Below are 13581 nucleotides of genomic sequence, written 5' to 3'. Positions count from 1 at the left end.
AAGGAATCTCTTATTGGAATGGGAAGATGTGGTTGCCAAAAACACAAAACTGATGATCTCTGCCAGGGATAAATTTGCTCAGTTAAAGATTTTACTTACGATATATTTTACCCGTCAGAGGCTGCATCACATCAATCACACTCTTTCCCCACTAGGTGACAAATGTCAGAACACCAATGGCACTTTTTAATCACATGATGTGGAGCTGCCCTAACATTTTTGAGTTTTGTAAACAAGTTACAACCAGACTGATTAAGGTGCGAAAGGTATCCTTGACCCCGGATCCTTTAATTCTGTTGTAAGGTTTTTACGGCTCCCTCTCTATTTTGAAACATGCTTAACTACTGTTGTTTTACACATCCTATCATGCCAAGAAAAAAATCCTCAAATAGAAACTCTCTACCCTACTCTCTTACATTGATCAGTGCTCAGCTGTCAGATTCCGTTTGATCCCTCCCCACACACACACTTTTTTTTTATTCTTCTTTACCACCCTCCCAACCCCGGACTGTTTGAAGGGAGGAAAGGCTGTGTAGTACTTGCCCTCTGCTCAAATAGTCTGTCAGGAGATCCAAACTCCCCTTGATGTACAGCCCTGGCCAAAAGTTTTGAAAATTACACAAGTATTAATTTACCTGCAAGGAAGCATGTGCAATCATCATCGCTTTGGACAAAAAGGGATTCACAGGCAAGGATATTGCTGCTACTAAGACTGCACCTAAATCAACCATTTATTGGATCATCAAGAACTTCAAGGAGAGAGGTTCAAATGTTGTGAAGAAGGCTTCAGTTGGCCCAGAAAAACCAGCAAGAGCCAGGACCGTCTCCTAAAGTTGATTCAGCTGCGGGATCAGGGCACCACCAGTGCAGAGCTTGCTCAGGAATGGCAGTAGGCAGGTGTGAGTGGATCTGCACGAACAACCAGATGAAGAGTTTTGGAGGATGGCCTGGTATCAAGACGGGCAGCAAAGAAGCCACTTCTCTTCAAGAAAAACATCAGAAACAAACTGATATTCTGGTACAGGGAATGAACTGCTGAATACTGGGGTAAAGTAATTTTCTCTGATGAATCCCCTTTCCGATTGTTTGAGGCATCCGGAAAAAACCTTGTCCGGAGAAGAAAAGGTGAGCGCTACCATCAGTCCTGTGTCATGCCAACAGTAAAGCACCCTGAGACCATTCATCTGTGGGGTTGCTTCTCAGCCAAGGGAGTGGGCTCACTCACAATTTTGCCTAAGAACACAGCCATGAATAAGACTGGTACAAAAACAACTCAAAGAGCAACTTCTTCCAACCATCCAAGAACAGTTTAGTGTCAAACAATGCCTTTTCCAGCTTGATGAAGCACTTTGCCATAAGGCAAAAGTGATAACTAGGTGGCTTGGGGAACAAAACATCGAAATTTTGGGTCCATGGCCAGGAAACTCCCTAGACCTTAATCCCATTGAGAACTTGTGGTCAATCCTCAAGAGGCGAGTGAACAAAAAAACACCCCATAAATTCTGACAAACTCCAACCATTGATTATGCAAGAATGAGCTGCCATCAGTCAGGATGTGGCCTAAAAGTTGATTGACAGCATGCCTGAGCAAATTGCAGAGGTCTTGAAAAAGAAAGGTCAATACTGCAAATATTGTCTCTTTGCATAAACATAATGTTATTGTCAATAAAAGCCTTTGACACTTATGAAATGCTTGTAATTATACTTCAGTATACCATAGTAACATTTAGCAAAAAGATCTAAAAACACTGAAGCAGCAGATTGTGAAAATGAATGTTTATGTAATTTCCAAAACTTTTGGCTAGGGCTGTATACTAATAAAGATGTTGGACACAATTCCCACATGAGAGAGTTCTGCTAGGCTAAAGAAGAAGAATGTTTGATTGGGTCCCCCCGTGTGTTGAAATATGCTGTTGTGTTTCATTGCATGAGAAAAAGTCACAACTGTCCCCTCTCTCCTTCACTTGGGGGCTTAATTATTTAAATCCACCACTAAAAAAACTTTGCAACCTTTTGGAATGGAGCTAGGTCCATGCTACTGTTGGAATTGCTGCCTTCATTAGACCTAAAGTTGGCATAACCTGTCTCTTGGATATCTCTGTGACAGTCTTGATCTTCCCACCAAGGAGCCACATTTGCTAATCTTCTCTGTAAGGAAGATCATTATCCTACTGTAACCTAGAACCAATTATATACCGAGGCAGGCTCAGTTTGATTTCTCCATAGTGACCTTCCATCAGTCTCCAAAAATGTTTGAAGCACTAGGTAGAAATTTACTTGTTCCAATCCTGGAGAAGATAGAAAAACTGTCTAAAAAAAAAAGAGAAACGGATATATTCTAAAGCTGTAAAGAGTCAATCATCTCTACCAGGATCTTGGTAAGAAACAAGCAGAGCCACTGGGAGATCAAGGAGAAGCATCCTGAACTGCCAGTGTTGCAGACCCCTTATGTTTGAATTGCAAACCTTAGGAAACATTGATGAGATTACTGAACTGGAACATGCAGGTAGGGATCCTGTGAGTCCAAAGAGATCATGAAGGTCTATGGAAACGGCAGGTTTCTGAATAAATGCTTTCAATACAAAATTTCCTGTAGCGGAGGAAATTTTACATTTCCTTCCATTGTACATAAAAAGAGAAAAATCCCCCTACAACTGGCCTGGTATCTATCTTTGGACCTCTCATCTTGGTGAACACCATTTTTTAGTGTTATGGCCTTTATAGAAAACCAGTTGAGACCTGTTTTGCTGGCCCTGATTTTTTTTTTTTTTTTTAAAACCTTTAGGAGGAAACTCCATTCCTCCCCCCCCCCCCCCCCCCCAAGGACATGTCAAAACAGTTTCCAAATCAGAACCATCTCGAAGAGAATTCCACAGTCTGGTCTTGTAGGTTGGGTCACCTTCCCAGACTTTGAGCCATATTGCCCTACTAGCTGAAATGATCAGGGCTTCCACTCTTGCTGTGGCTATAACTGATTCAACTGAAGCAAAAACATGAAAAGCTACTGATTTAGCAACCATAAGCAATGGAATCTTGGATATGATTGGGTGCGGTAGCAGAGGAGAGAAAATGGTTACATCTCTCAAATCATACATCCAAATTTTTTTACCACCCAAGGGGAAGCCAAAGCAGGGCCTAGAAAAAAAGAAGAAGCATTTTAAGTTTTTCCAAGCAAAGACTCAGTTTTTCTGTCAATCTGACTCTTAAATGAAGCCAAGATCCTCAAATTATAGCTCTGTTCAGATGTGTATATGCCCTCTTCTCCTTTCGCTAAACATAAAGCTGGGATCTCAAAAGTGTGATGTAGGAGTTTTTAAAGGTCTAGGCTCCGTGTCCCTAGCTGAGGAACAGGTTGCCATATAGAGGGCCATAACTGTGAGATAACTGATCTGAAGGAGTGAAAGGTCAGTCTGAAGCTCTCTCAGGTATGTGAGTTAGAGCTTCAAATAATGAACTGTATGAATGTTTCACATCATGGATTACCATGATATTCATCTATATTGTCAGCTTTGCTTGGTTATGTCTCCATTCTCACTAGGATGCCGCAATCAGGTTTAGCGATCCATACATAGCCTGAGCTCAATAAAGCTTGGAGTCAGGTCAATTCCATGCATGGACTGGCCAGAATTGTTTCTCCCTCATTTACTCAGTTGTAGCTCACACTGCGAGATTTGTATTTTCTATGGCTGATGATACAGGCTTGTTTCTTGTTGCAGGACAATATTTTTACCTGTTACTGCCTCAATTCAGTGTGTATATTACAAGCCAGCTAGCTTCAAGTTAACCAAGAGACACATATATATCATTGCTCAAATCCAATGGCTATCCAACCTCCTGTTAATAGGCCAAACTGATTGTAGCTCCAATCTGCCGCATTGAACTTTCTAACTAGCAAGCGTCAACTCGTTATTAAATAAATATAATGATGCAGCGCTACCCTAAATATAATCATACAATACAATATATAATAGAAAAAAATGCAGAGTAAATAAATATCACAAGTGACTATTAATCAGTGAATCGATCCTCTCTGGGATCTATGGTGAGTAATAAATGTGATCTCATCTGGTATCAAGACCAGGAACCAGTGACACCAAACCGTCCAAATGGGACCATGAATATGAAAAAATATCAATGACTAACCCCACTCCTCCTTCCAGGGAGTCCTCCTGTATGTTGCTGATCAGGGAGCACCAAACTTCCCCAAGGGTGGACAAAACCCACTACCATGTTCCCCCGCCACCGCCCACAGATCAGAGGGAACATGCGAAGCAAAGCCAGCAAGGTCACCAGAGTTGACCCAATACTTCACAGGGGAAAGTCCAGCTTAGCAAAAAAGGAAACTGGCAGGTAAGAAGGCAAGACTAAAAAAAAACAAATTTGCAATGTTAACACCTGGAGGGCCGAAAACACAATCAAACTGAGGACAAAGTGGTGGGTAGGGCAATTAACCTCTTTCTGGTTTGTGTTTCAGTGTTGCTTTAATATTCATGTGCATTTATCTTTGTACCGCATATTCCTAAAGAAACATATTTTACCTGTCCTTCTGCATTAGATATCTCTTGTAAGCCACGGCAACTTATTCTTAGTCCTGTGAGCCTGTGCTGATCTAGACTTGTGTTTCGCTCACATATGGCAGAAGCTGGGTCTTTATTTATTTTCTGTTGTTCGGAAAAAAAAAAACATACACAGCTCTTAAATAAATCACAATTTGGAAGATATTTTAGTTCAATCCTATTGTATTCAATTTTACAAATAGAACATTGTCAGGTACTCTTGGCAATGACAAAACACCATCGATGTGACACAAGTAAAGGTTTGATGATCCCATTTATTGTATTCTATGACAATTATGTGTTCAAGACGCATAACTGAATTCAATCCCATAAGCAATTCTACTATAGATGGTACCTGTGATGTACACCAGTGTCTAGAAATAACTGCTCTCACTGCAGTAAGAAAATGACGCAAAATAACCTTCCTAATAGCTTTATTTGTACTAGAAATGATGGACAGCAAAGTGGTTGTTGGAGTATTTGGTATCTTAGTATATGTCACCCTAGCATAAATGTTTAAGCTACAAGGCCAAAATTGTTTATTAGGAGCACATTCCCATTAGATGTGGATAATATTACCAACCACAGTATGGAATCATCAACATTTGTCTGGAACAAAGGGATAAAATGGATGAAGGACAGCCAGGCATTATTACCAACAAGTTCAAATTTTTCAAGTTTTTTTCTTACGCGTTACTTGCCATAGATAGCTTATGAGAAAGAATGCAGGCCTTATCCCCTGTCTCCTGGATCTATGGAAGTCCCGAACTCCCTTTCTCACATGTATTTATGTAGCAACAGGACTTAAGGGAGTGGCAGAGCCCAACGGAGGTGTGAACTGCTTTATGGAGAACATTTATAAGTGGATCTGTTGTTTGGCAGAGAATACCTAAAGAGCAAATCTGATATATATATATATATATATATATATATATATATATATATATCCGTGGAGTGGAAAAGAGAGGAGTGATTGTAATATCAAGCTATTAAAGACCCATTTATTGACTTAAGGGGGTTGGCTCTTTTTGGTGAGTGCAACTGAGTGTGGGTTTGTACGACAGCAGTGAGCACGGAGGTATATTTATAGTTCTGGCCATCAGGGAGGAGAACAGTGTACGGCATCTGTAAAAGACTAATTTTTCACATACGGTATGTATGGTGAGGGCCTTTATAGTACGATGTTGATTTTGGATGGAGGAGTATTATAGTTTTGGTTACTTGGGAGAAACATGGTGAATGGCAGGAAAAGTCAAACTTTTCTGTAAATTCTTTATTTTAAAATTTTGACAGCATAGATCTTATATTAGCTTTCAAAGGAGTGAAGTTTGTTTGTTTCACGTAATCATTTTATTGATTTATCGCACCTTCCACATATGTGAGATTGTATGATGCCATGACTGTTTTGTTATATTTATTGTTGCTTTTGTAATGTGTTGGTAAGTTTTATAAGTGAGCCACAGTGTGTGTGTGTATATATATTTTATATAACTAATAACACAAAAAACAGCGCAAAAATTAAATACATAAAACTAATCACAAATAAATAAATGTCCGTGCAAAAATATATATATAATATTTCAAACATGGGTTACTCCTGAGGAGGGGGTTATCACAGTGTGGTGCCTGGCAGCTATACTCATTAGTGTACAACAAATTGTATTAATGTTTTTTTTTTTTCTTTTTTCAAAAGCGCAGGAAGTTGTTAACTATCAGTTTAGTCTTGTCTGAGAGGAAATTTACAAATTATCACAAACATTTGGTGGGCCAGCCAATTAGAACTTCTATTAAAATCTGTGGCATGTTGAGTGTCATATTGCAATGCTTGCACCAGCTGTTAATGGAATGTTTTAGTCCATACCCTAAACTAAAGTCTTCAGATTGCTGGAGAAAATGCCGGATTGTCAGAGTATTGCATGGGACCCATTTAAGAAGAAATAGGCAGGTGAAAGAGAATGAGGTCCCATTCCACCAACAGTTGTTTTGTGAGAGGTGGATCTATCCACGTAGAGCTCATAGGTCAACATATGTAGAATATTGCTCAATGGTCACCCAGAGCTTAGTATTTTTGTGGTGCATCCAGTCTATTATCGAGCATTGATGCCTTATAATTTAGAGCAATGTTCGGAGTGCCAGCTCCTCCTCTGAGTTTGGGGAGAAAAAGTATTTTATGATGCAGTCTCAAGACTGCTTGTCCCCCAGTTACCATACATTTGGTATAAGTACATTTTGATTTTTGGAGGAATAAATGGGGAATAGTAATAGGAAGATGTTGACGTAAGTGTATATTTGGGATCATAGGTTTGAAGGTCTGTCAACATTTTCTGAAGTATTGGTTAGTAGTTCAACATAAACAGTTCGGACAAATCAGAAGGGCTATGGATCACAAGGCATTTCTGTGCTTGAATGCATAATTTAATGGCAAATTGGATCAATTGCAATTGTTGGAGTGGGAGGAGCAAAACTTGTAAGACATTTTAAATCACAACATATCTTAAAGCAGTGACTGAATGTACAGTAATTGGTCACAAAAACCACCAAAAATGCACTGTTTTCCGCTAATTAGCAATTTAATTCATTGAATAATAAAGGATGTATTTATTTTAAAAAACATTAATGGCTGTGTGTTGAGTTCTTTTCAGGGGACAGCAAATTTACAAGCTGTACACTCACTACTTTACATTGTAGCAAAGTGTAATTTCTTCAGTGTTGTCACATGAAAAGATAAAATATTTACAAAAATGTGAGGGGTGTACTCACTTCTGGGAGATACTGTATATTGTGGATGGTCAGCAGCTACAGCCTAAGTGACATCGCTTAGCACATGTGCACTTGCACACCCACTGGGGCACGCAGCACACTACTCCCACAACCGCTGTGTTCACAGGACACTGCTGATTGTGGTTGCCAGTACCCAGCCGTTTGCTCAACAAAGCTGTTATGAATACATTTTATTCATAACAGCTGTTTCCTATAGTGAGCTGTTATTGGCCCACAGCTATAGATTGGTACCAGGGCCAATCACAGCACTTTATAATATGTGACAGCTGGTGACCTATCACAGATCACAATAGTAAAATCACAGCTGTTATGAATGTAACCAATTCATTGCAGTTCAAAATATTGCTGTTACAGTGACTTCACCTTCACTGTAACAGCAAACAAGGTGTAGGAAAAAAAAATCCCTGATCATCTCCCCAGAGTAGTACAGTGTTACTACGGCGATGCCAAACTACTCTGATGAATGTAAAATATATCTAATGTAAAAAGAAAAAAAAACTTAAAAATAATTTTTTAAAAAGTTGAATAAAAAATAAATTTTTTGATGCAGACCCTGTCAGTGCTGGGATTTGCTCAGTATCTGTTTTCAGGAAAAAAAAAAATAAAAAGAAAACTGTTCTGTTTATATTGTAACATTTGCCTTAAGATGCAATAAAGTTTACTGTTTAAAAATAAATAAATAAAAATGTGTATTTGTGTTACCAGTTAGTGTCCATGATCACTGCCACACCAATCATATAATGACTCTGTACTATACTGGTCACAGTATTAAAAAGAAAAGTGATTTTGTTTTTTTTTTAATTTGTTCATTTTTCAATATATTGTGACAAAAAAGTTACAACTTTAAAAATTGTTTTTAAAAAATCAGCCATCAGTAAATCAAAACTGATCAATTTTCAAATGTATATACCATAGTTTGAAGACTATAACTTTCACACAAACCAATTAATATACACTTATTGGAATTTGTTTGGCCTAAATTTATGAAGAAATAATTTTTTTTATTAGATAGGTTTAATAACAGAAAATAACAAATATTTTTTTTTTAATTTTTAATTTATATTATAAAAAAACAGTGGTGATTAAATACCACCAAAGAAAGGTCTATTTGTTTGATAAAATGATATAAATTTTATTTGGATACAGTGTTTCGTGCAATAGACAGTTAAAGTAGCGCAGTGTCGAATAGCAAAAAAATGGCCTGGTCATGGAGGAGTAAAACCTTCCAGAGCTTAAGTGGCTAACATTACAAGTATAAACAGAGATGTAATTAACAAATTTGTAAATATTAGTATCCCTAAAAATACTAATTGTTGAATTACAGAGTACAAGGCAAATTATACGTTGCTTTTTTACATAAATTACTCCACATTATGACAACCTATTGAGTATGAAGTGAAATGCAGCAAATGGAACTACCTCTAAAGAGGCTACCTTCAAGCCCAAAACTCCCATGGAGGAGTCCTAGAGTTGGAATATAGGGCATAAGGTAAATTACCGTTTCTTTTTTTTTGCATAAATGATTCCACATTATGACAACCTATTGAGTTGTAGAGGTATGAAGTGAAACTCAGCAAATGGAACTACCTCTAAGGAGGCTACCATCAAGCCCATGATTCCCATGTAAGAGATATAGAGTTGGACAATAGAATCTGAGTCTGTAAACTGAGAGTTAGAAAATTATCTGGGGAAAGAAAATCTCTGGCTTGAGCCGGAAACCCAGATACTGACTCCAGTGCTGACTTGGTATGTTTTAGAATCCAATCAAACTTTTTCAAAGTCTGGACTGTTCATATAATATTGTGATTCAGAACCTGTCCCTCAATAGGAGGTTAGCATACAACAAGAACAGGCCCATCTCCCAAATAGAGGTCTTCGAATGGAGTAGGTTGTCTTTGGAAACAGGAGTGGTCTGGAAGGGACTGGAAGAAATAGAATAATTGCAGCATTTTCCATTGGCCCAAAGGAGTTAAGAGCTCCAAAACAGGTCTGTTGGACGGACCCATCCAGAAGGGCCAAGGAAGGAAGAAACTCTGACTAGGTTCAGGTCAGGTTGCAGCTGAAGGGCTGCAACCCATTAAAACCCAGAGCAGAGTCTGGGTGGCCGATGATAGCAGTGAGTGGAGATGGAAAGCTGTATGTTGCGGCCAGCTTGTAGTATCTGCAAAGTTCAATTAAGGTGGATTCAATCAAGAAGTGGGGAGAAGCCAATTGTGAGTGTGGGACTCCTGCTCTAAGGACACCCATAGTTTGTGAGAGGCATGTCTGCACCAATAAACCACTATGGACAAATAGACCACCATACAGTATAAAGCAGGTCAGGAAGTCCAACCGCACCTCTAAGCTTAAGTCGTTGCTAGAGTGACTGTGACGGACCACCTGTCACCCAGATTGGATGATTCCATCAGAGAACTGGTTCCTCGTGACTGGGACACAGTACCAAAGTATTATAGCTGGGTAGCGCCGCCTAGACTAGGCAACACTAGCTAGGTGCAAAAGCCGGAACTCTGTATTGAACAGAAACACAGATTTTTATACATTTCGGAAATAGGGGCAGTCCCCACATGAACAATAAAAACAAATATTACACATTGGGATAAACATCCCACACTGATTAGGTAATAGCTTGATCACATTATCCTAAACAGTAAGCTAATCAACAGTCAAGCACCCAGACAAGCCAGGGCCCCACCCCAGACAGCCCGACACCTCCAACTCTGAATACACAAAGTCCATTTCACATGCCGTCTTTCAGGTCTTTGCTGTCACTTGTATAATCTGTCCATCATAAGACAAAACTCATGCAATATTCCAACAGTCTGAAAAAGTAGAATTAATTTATCTTCATAGATTTCTTGCAGCAGAGTATTGATAAATATTTCTGTCCCAAGTTGAGGAGTTTCTCCAACCCAGTCTGCAAAAGGGCCCCATATTTTTTCTGACCATTAACCTGTACAAGGTTAATATTATACGTTTCCATCCACTCCAAAAGGGAAGCTGTATTGTCTTTACTCAGAAAATGAATCCACACCTCACTCTCAGCGTTCATCATGTTGTTGTCCATCATCAGAGAATTATCTGGTCTCTCCAAGGGCAATATTCAGTGGGTAGAAGGCTAGCCCCTAGTCCCCTCCAAAAGCCCTTGTCCTGATTTGGTCTGTCACAGTGACCTTTTAAGACGGGAAGGTTTGTCTTGCCAAAACGTATCTGATAAAGGCTACCTGGAGCTTAAAACTCCCATGGCAGCCTGACTGGCAATGCCTGCAAAAGATAAAGAAGTCGCGGTGTAACATTCATCTTTAGGAGGTTGCATCGACCAAACCAAGAGACAGTCAGAGTTTTCCATTTTCACGAATTCATGGAGAAGGTAGTCAATAAAGGTTGGAAACTGTATTGGAAAATTAGGTGAAGATTGTAAGGAATTCTATTTTCCAAGTACTGGATGGCCTAGGGAATAATAAAATAGTTTAAAAATGTGAAAAGTGTGTAGGTCCCACATGCGTATATAAGCAACGACTGTACTACACGTGAGGTATCGCCGCAAACCTCAGAGAGAGAGCAATAATTCTAGGACCATCATACACTATTAATTCTACATTGATAACCTGTAAAGGCTTCTAAATCACCACCTATGAAAAATTTTAGGTACAGTAGTTTGTTACCATTTCTCAGGTGAACACGTTGACATGTTTGCTATTTATTCAACGCAACATCATCTTTTATATTTTACCAAGAAATTGGTTATTTTGTGTTTGTGTGCACTAAAATTCATTTTAATGTTTTTTTCCTGAAAGTTTGCAGTAGATACACAGCTGCGCAAATAACCTGTGACATAAAAAAACTACCACTATTACATTCCCCAGGGCCCTTAATTTCAGGAAATATATCTTTGGAGGTTCATAATTTTCTAGCAAAAAATGCAAATTTTAACAGGTATGTGAAAAATTAAGAAAAAATGCTCTAGATAGGAAGTGGTTAATAAAGGCATCCCAAAATGCATATTAGTCAGCAAAATGTTTGGAGGCATGAATAGTTTATCAGATGTTTTCCATTCTCCATTCAGGAGTAGGGTATGTACCACATAGGTTTTAACAATCTACAAGATCCCAGGCTAGTAACAGTGGTGGTATAATAAACAAAACTGCAATGTTAGTAAAAAAGAAGTCTTTAAATACAACATATATAAAAAAGAAAAATTGCATCAATGGTAGTGAGACTCTTACATAACCTAAAAAGTCTTTAAATGTACATCATCCACATTGTGACTATCAAGATGAACCACTATTGGAGGTGGCTCATCTTGGGAAGCAGCAGTCTCTGAAAGAGCACAGCCAAGGTAGAAACCTGACCTTTTATTGTCAGGGAAACTGACTTGTAAAGTATTGACTGAAGGAAGGATAAAACCCATGATACAAGTTATTTCCCATTTCCCACCAAGCAAAGTATGCTTTTCACATGCGGTGGTACACCGTACGAGAAGAGCACTTTTTTGGCCTTCAGAAGTGGGAAACAGAGTCCACAAAACCTCTGCCTCCCTTGACTTGAGCTTCAACATCCAAACCATTAAAGCCAGTAATCGTGATGTTGGATGGGACATAGGGCCTTGAGAGAGAAGGTCCAGGCAGTCCTGTCCTATCAAGAGTCAACTAGGAGTCTGATTACCATGCCCTCCTGGGACAATTCAGTTCAGTCAAAATCACCAGACTGCCTTCCCTCTCTAACCTCTTACCCAGACAAGGCAGGGGTTTGAAGGGTAGGGGAATGCATAACTAAGAGCAAATTTCAAGTGACTAAGGTAACTACCCCAAAGGCCCAAGGATCCCTGGACAAAAATCTCTCCAGTTCTTGGTCTGGACACCATCACATCCACATCTGGCATCCTCGATCAAAGACAAATGTGGAGAAACACCTTCTAGTAAAGGGTCCAGTTCCTGGGATCCAGCCATTGGCAGTTTAGGAAGTCAACTTGCCAATTTTCAACACCAGGAACTTGTATCATGGATAGAAATGGAACACTGACTTCCAAGACATAATGATTTCCACAACTTGAAGAATGGCCTGACATTTAGTAATCCCCTGATGATTTACACTCACCGGCCACTTTATTAGGCACACCTGTTCAATTGCTTGGTAACACAAATTGCTAATCAGGCAATCACATGATAGCAACTTAATACGTTTTGGTATTTAGATGTGGTGAAGATGACTTGCTGAAGTTCAAACCGAGCATCAGAATGGGGAAGAAAGGGGATTTAAGTGAGTTTGAATGTGGCATGGCTGTTGGTGCCAGACGGGCTGGTCTGAGTATTTCAAAAAGTGCTATCTACTGGGATTTTCACACAGAACAAATCTTTATGGTTTACAAAGAATGGTCCAAAAAAGAGAAAATATCCAGTAAGTAGCAGTTGTATGGACAAGAATGCCTTGTTGATGTCAGAGGAGAATGGGCAGACTGGTTGCTGCGACATAGATGGTAGGGTCAGAATTTGGCACAACAACATGAAAGCATGGATCCATCCTGCCTTGTATCAATGGTTCAGGCTGGTGGTGGTGTAATGGTGTGGGGGATATTTTCTTGGCAGTAGCAAGGTGCACCTAATATAGTGTCTGGTGGGTGTATGTATGTCACTGTCTAGGCATCATTAGAATAAACCTTTATTGGCAGTCCTCAGAGCAGGGGGGTCCAGTGTTGAAGGGGGAGCCTTGGCTAAAGCACATTTATCTGCAACTGAGTTTCCTCTGACTACTCTGTCCCCTGAACGGACAGGGAGATCAGGACTCCTCCACAACCTGACAGGCTGGCATCTATCGTACCGTCCACACCAGTGGTCGAAATGATTTCCCCGACTTCAGCGCTGGGCTGAAAAGACAGAATTCCAAGGATAGCCTGGTTTTGTGTTCAGAGACATGGGGCAATGCAAGAATAGATTTCTTTTGTCCCAAACAGCAATCCCAAGTGAATGGACAGACGTTCCAGGGAACTTAACTCCCTCACCTTGGAAGTAGGGCTCCAAAGTCTATCTTGGGGAAAGAAAACTCATGCCAGGGCCGTGTTCAGGACAAGGCCCAGATAATTCTAAAGTCCTAAAGAACTTGCACTGTCTGCTGCACATTGGCCCCGAGGTCCTCTCTCAATTGCTCCTGCAAGAGTAGATCATCTACATACCTCAGGAATGGGGATCCCCCGATTCGTGGAAGAGCCCAAACTGGTGCCAGCACCTTTGTGAACACTCACTTGCCGTGG

At 39.7% G+C, this 13581-nt stretch overlaps 1 protein-coding gene across 1 annotated transcript in view; it reads right to left on the bottom strand.

Annotated features, from left to right (window-relative positions):
• The window catches only part of BRD8 (bromodomain containing 8), a 107180-nt gene that overhangs the window by 35661 nt on the left and 57938 nt on the right, over positions 1–13581 (bottom strand). The window contains exon 21 of the mRNA XM_089693865.1: positions 4539–4694. Coding sequence (XP_089549991.1) covers positions 4539–4694 — 156 coding nt within the window. The remainder of the gene's footprint in view (positions 1–4538; positions 4695–13581) is intronic.

This window comes from Staurois parvus, unplaced genomic scaffold (assembly GCF_062004578.1).
Source record: "Staurois parvus isolate SC_StPar_1 unplaced genomic scaffold, SC_StPar_1.0 ptg000025l, whole genome shotgun sequence".
NCBI lineage: Eukaryota > Metazoa > Chordata > Amphibia > Anura > Ranidae > Staurois > Staurois parvus.
This window is presented reverse-complemented; position numbering and strand designations above follow the sequence as displayed.